The sequence below is a fragment of the Pollachius pollachius genome, assembly GCF_949987615.1.
Source record: "Pollachius pollachius genome assembly, chromosome: 11".
Taxonomy (NCBI): Eukaryota; Metazoa; Chordata; class Actinopteri; order Gadiformes; family Gadidae; genus Pollachius; species Pollachius pollachius.
Window position 1 is genome coordinate 16,488,705 of NC_136944.1, and position 13,880 is coordinate 16,502,584.

The 13,880-nt window shown below is 46.4% G+C and overlaps 1 protein-coding gene across 1 annotated transcript in view; it reads right to left on the bottom strand.

Moving 5' to 3' along the window:
- Window positions 1-1,508: 1,508 nt before the first annotated feature.
- col5a3a (collagen, type V, alpha 3a) overlaps window positions 1,509-13,880 on the bottom strand; it is a 52,614-nt gene continuing 40,242 nt past the window's right edge. The window contains 21 exon segments of the mRNA XM_079746156.1: window positions 1,509-3,138; window positions 4,221-4,454; window positions 5,629-5,697; window positions 5,868-5,980; window positions 6,385-6,673; window positions 7,216-7,269; window positions 8,050-8,085; window positions 9,004-9,057; window positions 9,214-9,321; window positions 9,748-9,801; window positions 9,915-9,968; window positions 10,183-10,290; window positions 10,388-10,441; window positions 11,274-11,327; window positions 11,594-11,647; window positions 11,755-11,808; window positions 11,947-12,054; window positions 12,987-13,013; window positions 13,015-13,041; window positions 13,566-13,618; window positions 13,797-13,813. Coding sequence (XP_079602282.1) covers window positions 2,992-3,138; window positions 4,221-4,454; window positions 5,629-5,697; window positions 5,868-5,980; window positions 6,385-6,673; window positions 7,216-7,269; window positions 8,050-8,085; window positions 9,004-9,057; window positions 9,214-9,321; window positions 9,748-9,801; window positions 9,915-9,968; window positions 10,183-10,290; window positions 10,388-10,441; window positions 11,274-11,327; window positions 11,594-11,647; window positions 11,755-11,808; window positions 11,947-12,054; window positions 12,987-13,013; window positions 13,015-13,041; window positions 13,566-13,618; window positions 13,797-13,813 — 1,768 coding nt within the window. The 3' untranslated portion in view covers window positions 1,509-2,991.

Genomic DNA, 13,880 nt, shown 5'->3' on the forward strand with positions numbered 1-13,880 from the left:
TATAGCTATTGTTGGAAATAGCTTTTTTGGCAACTGGTTTCCTAGAAGATGAACGTTTCATCCGATTGTTGCTCTCGATAAAACTGTTCAGTCTTCACAGCAACATATTCATGGTGGCCTACTTTTTTTTAATCTCTGAAGAAACCCTTACCAAGGTTTTCAAGTCTGAAGTTCACATAAAGGTTCAAAATTTTTTATCAAATCTATTCCTTATTTTGTAGGGCATTTAACGGTTAAACAATAGACATATAAGACGTGGCAGCATTATTCATGTGAGGAGCGTGTAATTGTCCCCATTGTTAATGTAGAAAGGTCATACAGACAGTCAGACACACACAAAGCGCACCGCTGTATTAGGAATGCTGTATTGACTATTGGGATGCTTCTTTCAGTGATCATTATTCTGAGGCACTGGCAAGGGATGACCTTTCCCTGGTCAAGGGCGTTCTCTGGTTAAAATTAAATTGAGTCGAAAGGAGCTGTGAGTACAAGAAAGTAAACGGTAACCTTTATTCTGCCATTGACGCAGACCTTGAAAACGAGCCCTGCCGAAAGGGAAACACGCGGCTTTGAAGTGAGAGCAAGACCATCCTCCTCGCCTGTAGATAGATATGCGTAAGCATGCCAGTGTAGAAATGAGTCAAACGTTGTGTAAGTAATTAGTATTGGCCGCGTCTGCGTTTGCATTAACAAAAGCGGGGAGAATAAAATGAGAGTAGAGGCAAAGGGACAGAGATACGGGGAGTGAGTGTGCGACAGAGAGAGAGGGGGGGGGGAAGAAAGGGAGTGTGAAAGAAAAGGTGAGAAATATACAGAGTGGAAAAATACAAAGATATATTGAATTGCTTGTTCTAGACACCCTCAACAAAGGTGTCATCTGGGGCCAAGGAGCTGTTAATGTTAGGTTTGTATTGACCTCCAGAGGCAAGCATGCACCTGCACATACACAAACACGCTTATTTTGTACACTGTCACCGTATTTACAATCATACAAGCGTCCAGAGGTGTCCATAACTATGAATAAAACACACGCTCACACACACGCACGCATGCACGCACACACATCTAACAAAACAATTCTCCGCGGCTGTGTTTCTCATCCGAAAGCCATTTCCTCCGCCACCCTTTCCTTATCTATTCATCCAACCATCCATCCCTCTTTTGTCTCAATGTTCTTCTCGGATGCTGCTTCCCTCTCAAGGAGGGAATCCTTAGGCTGAAAGGAATTGAGACCAATCACCAGGGGAGCGAGTAGGGGTTGATTACATCAGCTATATGGAGATGTTGATTGCATTGTCGTTCAGTGAATAGCAGAGGATTGTTACATAATGAAGAGCTTGTTCATCTATTAGACGCACAGAGGCCTATCCCTTTGGCCTTTTTCCATGGCCGATATAAAACGTTATACCCCCACTGGTAAAGACAGACACAGAGGAGAACCTGTATTAAAAAAGGTTTTTTTTCTGTTTTATTTTAATTATTATATTATTCATAAAATCCACATTTTTATTCTCACAAGTCAACTTGATGGTTCACTCGTGCAGCAGATCATTTGTAAAACTCGCATCCTTAGAATAACTGTACAACAATATATCAACTTCAGAACAGACTATGCACAGGAGGGCCCTCGCCATTAGAATGCAGGGGAAGGGGGTCGGAATTGGATATGAATTTTCAACAGTGGTGGAGAACGGAGGGAACCCATCTATTCTGGAGTGACAGCCCACCATGATCTCCGAGAGACAGACCTGAGAACGTCTTGTATTCACTAGCTATTTTGTGTCCACCGGCTTTATTTATAGACTTGAGCTTTTAGACTGAGGTTGTCTAGCCCAGAAAACCGCTGGTTAAAACACTTTATAGGCCCATAGCTTCAGTCCTTTAATCCGGCCTGCATACATATAGAACGTACCATCTCAAATCATACATGGTTAGCACCAGGGATTAGCGTCACAAGTCCAAAGCGAGCACCATTTTTCGACTACATGATCAATTTTCATTTCAACATATAAACAAAACAAAATATGATCAAAAAAAAAGGTAGGTTATGAAGGAAATTAACATTAGTGGCCAGGGAAGAAACACAGCTTCAGCAGTTACAAAATGGAAGGGAACGCATCCAACAAATTGCTGTCAGGTACTGCAGTTGTATCGAGTGGGAAACAGGTTTAATCTGCCTGCAGAGCTGTCTTGCTTTTCATGTCCCTCGATCATCTTTAACTTGCATGCTGAGCGCAGACATATCGGGAAATATGTCCCTGACGAGGTATTAGCCATGTGCTCTGCGGACGTTCATCATCACACAAGGAAAATTGTTCCAGTAATAGAAACAACCTTCACCCGGTCAAGTAAGTGTGAGGGTCTTATAACCGGAAGCACCGATTGGATACTAATCAAAATCATTCACTAAGCAAACTGCCATTGAAGGGTACACAAAAATGTGCATCACCTCTGCCCCCAGTGGTGTTAAATGAGCTGTTTCTGTGGAAGTGAATATGGTAGACATCAAGTGCTCTCAGTATAACAGCATCTCTTGTTTAGTATATCCCACATTACAACTGACCCATACCACAGGATAGGACAGAAATGCTTTCCATAAATAGGAGGGTGATCTGTAATTTTTCAATTGATCATTGCCAAGTGGTTCAGTCTTACTTTCTTTAGTAAATGACCGCACATAATGCAACAAAAAAAGAATCGATCATTTGAAGAAAGTAAAAAAAAGAGAGGAATTAATAAAACTAAGTGGAACATTTCCCTTTGGTAAACATGCTTTTCCTCCTGCCTTGTCTCCTCCTCTATCTGCTCGTGTTCCTATAGTCAATAGAATCAGGAATTCCATATAAGAAATAAAGAAAAACAACAAAACCACAAACCCCACATATAACATATTTAATAAATATTGCATGGGCTAGCGGTGAAGTCCAGTTTCTCCTTTGTGTGCGCTGTAGTTGTGCCGGTGACTTTTCTCTTGAGCTCGTGGTCAGCCCCTCAGCCGCTGAAGCACACGCGCCCCACTTGGAAGCCAAACTTCTGGTTGTTTCCGCCAAAGTCCACAGGCGACACGTCTATGATGGGCAGCAGCTCCGCCGACGGAGCGCTGATCTCTAACACGGTCCGCTCCTGACCTTTCCGGGACTGCAGGAGAGAGGACCGAAGGACAGCGGTTAAAGTTGGACACGCCAACTTGTGATGTCAGAAGTGGCCGATTTTCAAAACGGCTTGTAGAGGCTAATCACACTCACACCTGGTGGTATAATATTTCACCTTTAAGATCGGTCCGGTTCGAACAAAAACGAACACTACTGCCGCCACCACATAATTTGGCCCACTTTGGCCTGAATCCTAAAGTGGTAAACCCATGAACCTGTGATGAGTCTTCAGCGTTGCCAGTGTGTTCCTGCACTCGCTGCACTCAAAAGGTTGAAAAACATTGGAATTTTGAACTTGGTTGAAGCAGCCGTCTCGAAAGTGCGTCCATTCAGAACCCAGCTTTGTTCGGCGTACTAAAACCAACCTTATCTCAACCCTCAACGTCTAAAAACTTGTTTCCATGGTTTTACGAGTTAAAAGTTATAGCTCAAAAGTCGGTTGGCTGTCTGCACGTTAACAGCCCAACGCTATTTGCTGGACACTCATCATGTGTTGACCGCTAAATGGGCAAAGGAGCTGACCCTCTGAATGTCTCCCACCTGCCAGACCTACTGAATGAAGCAGCATCTGAATCGACAGCAAATTTCAGCACATCACGCTTCCTGCGGCTAACTCTGTGACTCTGTAACTCTAGAGCTAAATCTGGAGCTAACTCTGAGGTTAACTCTGCCACTATCTCCATGGCTAACTCCGCGGCTAACTGCGGCTAACTCCACGGCTAACTCATCAGCTAAAGGCTCAGTTATGGTTCCATGCTGACGCAACTCAATGACCACGTAGACACTTCAACGCAGTCAGTCTTGAACCTGTTTTGTTTCTGCGTCAGGCTTTAGTAAGCGGACCAATCACAGCCCTTGCTGCTGCGTCGCCTCGACGCAAGGTTACAATTTCTGGAAGGCCCAACGTCAGGCCCTTGCGGTGGACACAAGGAGTTCTGCAAGGACGTAATGGGTCCGTAAACCCCATTGTGAACCATAACTGAGCCTTGACTCCGCGGGAAACACTGCTTATAATTTGGTTTTGTTCCCCCCTCAATCCTTCATTGCACCGGGGGTGCTGAATCTCACCTGGCATCCGTCGTACAGCGGCTGGATGAAGGCGCTCCTGGCCGGGGTCAGCTCCTCGCCGTTGCTGCCCCGGAAGCGCAGGGCGCGCTGGTGGGAGCGGGCGTCGCTGTCGAACCAGCCCGCCGAGTTCTGGCAGGTGTAGGTGAAGCTCTGCTTGGCCGTGGCACTCAGCAGCTTCAGGAAGGTCAGCTGCACCACATGGACGGGCGTGCCGTCGCTGTCGCTGTAAGAGAACTGTTTCCACGCATGCACGCGCACACACACGCACACACACACACACACACACACACATACATGCATACCGCTCAAAACTCAATAATTTGTAGATTATGAAGTATAAATTAATAATATAATTTATTCATGATTTCTTTTACGGTATTCAATCATTCATCTATGTACGGTTAAAGGGATTTATAATCATTTATGTATTTCATTGATTAAATGCGATCATTGCATTAATCAAACTATATTCATGAAATACACATCACCCTATTTGAGTGTAATTGTGATCTTGCTTCAGGCACGTCACAATGCGTCTAGGTCTAGTGAAGGCCTCTACTCCTTCCAATCCACCTCTTCCCTCATTTCAAGATCTCAGAACACAACACTCATGAATACATTTCACCGAGGTGAACAATAGAATTGGTTAAAATAACCCATCTTCGGAGTGGGAACAAGAGTTCAAGGGAGGGAGAGATAGTGGGAGAGGGTGAGAGAGGAAGCGGGACAGATAAAAGAAGAGATGGGAGGAAACATAGCCTGGGGAAACGCAAGGACAAGGGGAGCGAGGTTATGTGGATTTGCGATTGGTCCGTTAGAACGGTGATTACGGAGTATATTATGAAACCTCTGATCAGGCGCAGATGAAAGAGCGGTGCTCAGAGTGCAACGCTCGGAATGAGAGAGAGAGAGAGAGAGAGAGAGAGAGAGAGAGAGAGAGAGAGGCCGAGGTGGACAGTGTTCTTCAGTTTAGGGTCTTTCGGAGCGCTGGGAGCTACTGCTGCCATAAAAACCCGGGCAGTGGCGTCATATCGCATATAATCTGGGAGTTTATTACTTAATGAAAATGTGGTGTGACTTACAAATATATACGTGGCTGTGCGAACACACAAACACACACACACACACATACACACAGACAGACGCTGACACACACACACACACACATGCTCCAACACGCATAGGCCTTCATTTGTTTGTGTGTGCACAAACACACACACACACACACACACATCAGATGAAACATACACATATATATATATAAGCACATTCAGGCCAACTCCCATGTGCTCTCACAGACTGTAATCATACACATCAGCATCATTCAACCATTCTCTGACACTATGAGTAATTGAGCTGAAAAAGACGGAGAGGAGGAGGCGCCGGCCCTTTGTCTTTGCTGGATTACCTGCTTTCCTTTCCTGTAACTGCTGAACCAAGTTCCTGGCTTTTCTTTGTTCCACGCCGCAAGTTTCACCTAGAGAGCGAGACACACACAGACACACACAGGTAGAAAAATACAATATCAACTATGACTGCCAGGTGGGTGGGGCGTCAAGGGAGCGACACACAAAGGAAAACAGGCTTCCGTTGTTGTCATTAAAACAATCTTGGGTTCCGCATTCGCCAGACGCCCCGGACTCTCACCATTTCAATCTTCTTGTCGGGGTTGAGGCAGGTCTCCCCGTCCGCCGTGAAGTTACAGTAGACCTTGAGGGAGTCTCTGTGGCAGCCCTGGTTGGGGTCCATCCAGTATTCCCCTGGCGACGGCACAAGAGGAAAACGCACATCAATCACGCGGTGCAGATGTAATCACCACGAGCACATCCCGGATGTGGCGTCGACTCTATAGGTGACATGATGAACGGCTTCAGGGCTTTAATGAGGAGCCGGGAAGAGAAAGCTCTGCTCTGATTTAAGATGATGGAGCGCCTATAGATCGGCAAACCCGTTTAAACCCCCCAAAAAATACATTTGGTTAGATAGCGCGAGAGAGAGGGTGAGAGAAAGCGAGAGAGTGAGCGAGACAGACACACAGATAGAGAGAGAGAGAGAGAGAGAGAGCACAAGAGAGAGAGTGAGAGAGAGAGAGAGAGAGAGATAAAGATCCGCAACCAAAAAAAAAAAAAAAAAAGGAACAAAATCGAATTCCTTTTCCACTTACCGTCTTTGTAGCTGGGCTGGACCATCATCAGCTCCTTGCACGTGCGCGCGGGGCTCTCAAAGGTCCCTAGGGGCCTCCTCATCAGCTCCACCTCCGTCTTCATGGAGCTGAGCGAGGCGAAGACCTCCTCCATGCCCTCCGCGTCCTCCAGAGGCTGATCCCCCTGCAGGCCCCTCTCCTCCCTCCCCTCCCAGTCCTCGCTGTCGTCCCACGAAGAGCCCGTCTGCCTCTTCCTCTTCCTCCTGCCCTCCCTCATGTGCAGGGGTGTGACATAGGTGGCGGGGGGTCCCTGTGTGAGAGGAAGGGGCGGAGGTGGGGGTGTTCCTGTAAGTGCAGTTATATTGGAAGAGGGCTTCACAGGCCCACGTTTTCACACCCTTAGACTAAGCTCTCAGACGGGTCGAAGAATGACTCGCTGAAACCCAACGGGAAATGAAAGGTAACATTGAGAAGGAGCGCAGACGATTGATCCACACTACCAGGGATGGCTAGGAGTGCAATCGGTGCCAAACGGACCGGGATGATGGTCAATTAATAAATATATTTGATCCAAATCATTTAACAATACCATGGGGGGGCTACAGCCTTCAAGAGTGTAGAAATAATACCATTCACATGCACATTGGTAGAGTAAAACAATTCATACAAACTTTAACAAAATGGTAGAATGCTCTTCTAAAAGCAGTGAGAATAATGGTTGATAAACATAGTAAAGAGGGGATAGATGACTTCAACCATGACTTGGACTATACAGTCTGTTTGTATCCGAGTGAACAACAGGACAGATCAACAGAAGGAGACGGAAAAAAAGGGGGCAAAGGAACAACTCACAGCTTGGCCCGGGGGTCCGGCGGGCCCGGTGTCCCCTTGAGGGCCGACAGCGCCCTGAGGAAACAGACACAGCGGCGTCAAAAAAAGATCTCACTCGGAGTCCCCTCTTTTATCAGGCCAGATACACCTGCCGCTCCGCAGGATTATCCTGCTCTGTGGATCAGCACTCCTCGCCCGGGCCCCGGCTCTGTCAGCACACAGTATCATGGTTTTCAGGGGCTTCCCGTCGTCACGCAGCCTCCACCTGAATCCTATCAGCACGGATCAGCTAGAAGAGTCCCACAAAGAGGCCCAGGGAGCGGCAGTGCACCTGGCTTTTGGTGGTTAGACATGTGGTAAACACCGCACAGTGCCACGCCAGCGCCATGGTTCTGAGACGTGGTGCAATGGAGCCAAAAGGCACGCACACAGACACACACACACTGATCATTTGTCCACACACACAGATCACACGCATGCACACACACACACATACATACACACACACACACACACACACAGATCCAGTATCCACACACACAGATCAAACACACACACACACACACACACACACACATACAGATAATTTGTCCAAACACACAGATCACACACATGCACACTCACAAACGCACACACACAGATCCAGCATCCGCGCACACAGATTCAGCATCCTAACACACAGCTCAAACACACACACACACACACACACACACACACACACACACACACACACACACACACACACACACACACACACACACACACACAGCATATGGTTCCGACAGCTGCTAGAAAAACGTGTGAGAACAGCACAGAACACAGATGAAAAAGTGCAAATAAGTTCAGCCCACTGACCGTGTCTCCCTTCGACCCCTTCTCTCCGGCTGAACCCTAAGAGAAGACGGAGGAAGATAAAGAGTAGATAGGGCTGCATGAAAAGCTTGGTGGTCAATTCAGCAGATAAAACAACTCATTTTGCCCTGCCTGCAAATGTCTACCTTATCTTGTCATTTCCACAGTAACTTTAACAAAAATACTGATAAAGGGGGAGAGAGACATCCATACTAGCGGCGTCTTTACATCGTCGGGGTAGAGTCGTGCCTTTATTAATATTCAAAGCCAGGAAACGGGATGTGGCAAATGTGTTTTCTTTGAAAAATATGCCAGCTTGTTATCAGTGCGGCAATTAGGTGTCAAGTGCAAAACAGCCGATAGCCACATGTGTGGCAAAGAATATATTACCTTAAACCCCACCTGCTGTTTTAAGTAGTGCGTGCCAAATAGCTCAACTGGTTCAGTTAAATAAATGGTAGAGAAAAGTCGTGTTGAGCCTTGCACTGTGAGTGAGAGTAGTTACATAGGCGTTGGAGTGGATACTCTGGACCCAATGAATGCATTCACATTTATGGATGTTTTGGTTATGCTTCAAGAACACACACATGTGAAAGGCACAGGTCAGCAAAAATTGAAAATCTAAATTTGTGAAGGGCTTTAGATGACCCGTTTATAAATTTGGTAATGTATGTAACTAGCTATGATATGTGTGGGTTTTTATGTGTGTGTAGGTGTTGTATATATGGATATGCGTGGGTGTGTAAGTGTACATGTGGATTTGGTGTGTGCATGGATATGTACGTGTGTGTGCGTGCATGCGTGTCTTTGTTTGTATGTGTGTGTGTGTATGTCTGTGTGTGCGTGCGTGCATGCGTGTTTGTGTATGCGTGTGTGTGTGTGTATGCGTGTGTGTGCGTGTGCATGCATGTGCGTGTGTGTGTGTGTGTGTGTGTGTGTGTGTGTCTGGCCACTTACAGACAGTCCAGCTGGACCTGGGGGACCGGTAGGACCAGCAAAACCAGTGGTACCCTGGAGACAATCACAACAAGTAACAACAAACACGTCTTTTAATCTCCAAACTCTTTTTTTTGCACAGATGAGCATGATGCATAATAATAACAACACCAACAACAACAACAACCACAACGAAGAGGGCAAGAGCAGGGTCATGTGATGCATGCCTACCCCATCTCCCTTGGGACCTTGGGTTCCCTGCAGCCCTGGCAGGCCTCGGTCTCCCTTCTCCCCGAACTCTCCTGGAGGTCCGATCAGGCCTATCAAGCCACCGTGTCCCTAGGGGAAGACAGAGCGAGGCCGTGGGAGTGAGGCTGGTCCTCTCGTAGTGTCATTACTAAACCACGACGTCAAGGGGAATAAATTACAAAGTGCACCAGTTCACCCTGGATGGGTTCACTCCGCTTCCACCACCGATACGAACAATGATTAGATGTGAGTGACTTTCGTCCATAACGCTATAATACTGCGTTTGGGTGGTCATGGAAACAGCTGGACGATGGACGATGGCTCAGGACGATGGCTCTATTTGAGCATTGTTGTTCACGTTGGATATGTAGCGCATTGATTAGACAATCGTAAAAGGCAGAGGTGTCCCATTGTGCACTATTGTGCATGATTTTAAGAACACACTGACCAATCAGAATCAAGTGATTACATTTTTTTGTGGTTTCATTCAAAACAAAAGACTGACAAAACACTCACTTTGTCGCCCTTCGTTCCATGCTCTCCCTTGAGCCCTGGAAGTCCCGATGGACCCTGGGGAGACATTACACTTTAAAGGGATGTCCGGGGTGGATGATGGCATTGCCTTCGCAGGAAGTACCGGCTATTAAAGAGGTTTTAATGTCAGTAGGTCTGTAATGACGCACCATTGGCCCTGGGGGTCCGGTCTGCCCTGGTGGTCCATTTAACCCATGCTCACCCTGAGGAAAAACAAGACGCAAATCAAGAGGGAAAATCCAGACTTCAGTAAGGTTAAGTATGGTGTCTCATAGAGGTCAGTAGCAGTGCCACATTAACACGCATGAAAATGTATGAATAATATTTCAAGCTAAGCACAACATCCATAATAATATTCAACACAGCCCTCATTCAAAGTAAAGATGAGCAGGCAACAAGCTGGGAGTGTACACTTACTGCCGACCCTGGGATGCCTCTGAGTCCCTGTGGACCTTCCTTCCCGGGGTGCCCTTGAGGGCCTACGGGCCCGGTCCTCCCAGTTGGACCCTCTTTACCCATGGGACCCTGTAGAAAACCAGCAATGTTGTTTGTAATGTAAGTTGTGTGGAACATATTTGAGTCGTTTGAGACGGGTTAGATCAGTGTTATTCCTCATCCATACCTTTGCTCCTTTCGTTCCTTGCTTCCCTTCTGTTCCTGCAGTTCCGACGTGGCCCTGGGTAGACAGAGAAATGGTCGGGGCGAAAAATAGAATGGGACATCATCACTAAAAACCTTTGCCTGTCGCTTCTGGTGATGGTGAGGGGAATAGGATAGAATAGATTAGGAAGCACATCTGTACATGATGCTGCTATTTCCCATTACGTGTTTTTCTATCCCTGTTGAGTATGAATAGAAGCCTATATAACCCTTTGGCCTTGTTAGTAAAACATGTAATATATATTATTCTTATATAGATATAAGGTCATCTGGAATCCAGCAGATAACGATGCTATAGCAGAACATCTCCGGGGAAACGGGAGATGGTTACGCCATGTTTCCTGTTTTATAACAGAGATATTCTACAGAAGAAAACGAATTGATGAGAGGATGCAGCAGCATGAAGCTTTAGGTAGGGGAGTTTAATAAGTGTATTTCTACAGTGGCTACACAGTGATTTGAAACCTTCACCGATGCTTTTTTACAGTTTATTACTGATGGCCGAGATTGTGTTCGTGTTTACAGATGGGTTGAGACCAATTGGTTGATACAAATATTAGATGAAAAAAAGTGAAACGCCCTGTTCACCCAGATTTTCAGTCGTCTGCCAACAGTCTTTAGATATAAATCTAAAGTCGGAGACTAGATATAAAGTGTTCCAAGTGTCTTAAATCTAAAATAATAGAGGACAACCCATTCCCAGGAGGTAATTAGAAGTCTCGAACAGAACGCCACACAGAAGAGTACATCCCATGAATGAATGTATGAAATGCATGTAAACATACATACAGAGATATATATTAAACTATGCATACAGTATCAGTTTACAGTTAGATATGTAAACTCACTCGACGCCCTGGTGGCCCCTGAGGGCCGGGCTCTCCAGATGCTCCTTGGGGTCCCTGCGGAGTGCAAAGAAAAAACAAAAGAACTGAAAATCAACAACATAAAAGTTCCGTCAAAAAATTGCCTCACTGCCGCTAAGAGGCTGAAAGGATATCCGTTCCGTAGACAATGAATAAGTAATGAGCTCTCGCTGTGACAGAGAACAAAGCCGTTCGCTCACAGTACACAAAGCGAGCGCACGGACAGACTCCAGCGACAGGTGTCGGCTACAAAAAGAGGACACAGTAAGCCATGATGGTGTGATAAAAGGGAATATACGCACGGCTTTGCCTGGCTCTCCATGGTCTCCCTTGGCCCCGGGCACACCATCCACTCCCTGGATAAATAAAGGTGAAAATACAGGGATGGATATATTTATTCATATGAGATGGGTTTTTTTTTTGTTGCATTAATTCATTTATTTTAGATAAAACTGTAGCTTACATTTTGGCCTGCTTCCCCAGGTTGTCCAGAATCTCCTGGGAATCCAAGTGGCCCCTGATCACGAAGGAGATGAGGAATCAGTCAGGGAGGACTATGATACACACAAATCACTATGCCAGGGGGGCCAGAGAGGAAGAGATGGGGAGAGGGAGAGGGAGAGAGGGAGAGGGAGAGAGGGAGAGCCAGACTTACAGGGTTGCCTTTAGATCCATCCTCCCCTGGTGTTCCTCGGACTCCTGGAGGTCCAGCTGCCCCGGGGGGCCCGCTGTCACCCTTCTCCCCTAAATCTCCTTTACCTCCCTGGGACAACACAGAGAGATAGAAATACACCATGGTTTCAAAGAGAGCACGGTCAACGGCACTCTAAACCCCTTCCTTGACCGGGTAAGCGTCGCGTCGCAAAGCTTGCGTCGAGCCGTAAGGCAACACTCCCACTCTCATCAATGAGAGCTGCTCCTCTGATTATGTCTGACAGCACGCCCTGCAAAATGCTACAATACACACACACACACACACACCCTTAATGAATAAACGTTAAAAGTGTATAAGTGTGTTTTCATACACATGTTTGGATGTCAATTCATTAAATGATGTATAGATTAGTAGTTCTGGTTGCACATTGCAGAGGGAAAAATGCCCTCTTGTCAAATTTGTTAATAAATAATAAATAAAATATTTACTAGTAGTAATATTTTGCATTCCTGCATACAATTGCAATGTAATCCGTCACATCTAGATCCAACCATAGGTATCATGTGGCACCCCCACAAATAGAATGAAATTACTGGAGTAATCTAGCCCCCCCCCCCCCCCCCCCCCCCCCCCCAGTTTCACTTTGCGATCATGGACAAGTTACGGTTGATGTAGAGAAATACAGCGAGTTGTATGGACATTGTTGATACAAGGACAATTCTAAGAGATTGCATTTGGAGGACAGTAAGGGCTGTCATCGTAGCTTCAGGTGAGTTTTCTTGGAAGTTCGCCAATGAAAACATTGACCAGTTAGAAAAACACCATCAATGTTTGCACAATCCTCTTGTGATGGTTTGACACAAAATTAAAAAAAGGGGACTCTTCGATATTCTCCTCTAACATGAAGTGAGAGAGAGAGAGAGAGAGAGAGAGAGAGCGATAGCGAGAGAGAGAGAGAGTGCATAAGGACAGGGCCGATGTGGAGGATTTATTTGTGTTGTCTGTCTGTTGGTTAGAGAGAGAGAGAGATTGTGACTTACAGCCGGGCCTGTCTGTCCCAACGGTCCCAGGATCTCCACCTTCCCCATCCTCTCCCTGCAAGAGGAGAAACACTGGCTGTGAGGCCAACACATCTCCAACACACACATGCATGGACGCATGCATGCTTGGTTGCACACGCACACATATCCAAATCCATACATGCATCTACCTTGGAAATGACAGCCCAATTACGCAATGAGCAGAACCGCGCTCCACCTCCAAGACTTGGCAGCGGTTTAAATTGATTAAGTGTATTCCACGGCACACATTGCCGTGGATTGAACCTGGCACTGAAATACGTAGCCTCGTTAACCACGACCAAAGACGTAAAGTAGCACACTGTCCCCCGCATCTCGTTAGCCAGGGCTGAAAAATATCAATTATGCCACTTATGTGTGCAGCACCTATTAATGACAACACCGTGCAGAGATGGGAAGGTAACCATGGCTGCGATGTGTCAACGAGGCAACTGCAGGGTCATGTTAACGGTAGGGCTGGACGATCAAGATACACACACACAGGCCAGATACTCACATATGTTATGTCAGCCCATTGTGTGATAATTGCAACACACTGACCTTCTCTCCTACAAGTCCAGGCTGGCCGACTCCACCGGTTATCCGGGCGCTCCCTGGAGGGAGGAGAAGGAAGAGGACAGGAATCAGTAGGGGTAAAGTCATTGAAATGATCCGGACGATTTTGAGAACGCCCTTCCTGTTTTTTCAATCAGATTCACAGTCGGGTGTAGGTGTCTCTCTCTCCTTCGCTCTCTCTTAGGATAGTAGGAATAATAGTGCATGGACACGTACAGTAGATGTGCACGTGTCTGTGCATGCCCACATGCACTGAGTTTATATATGTGTGTCTGTGTGTGTGTGTGTGTGTGTGTGTGT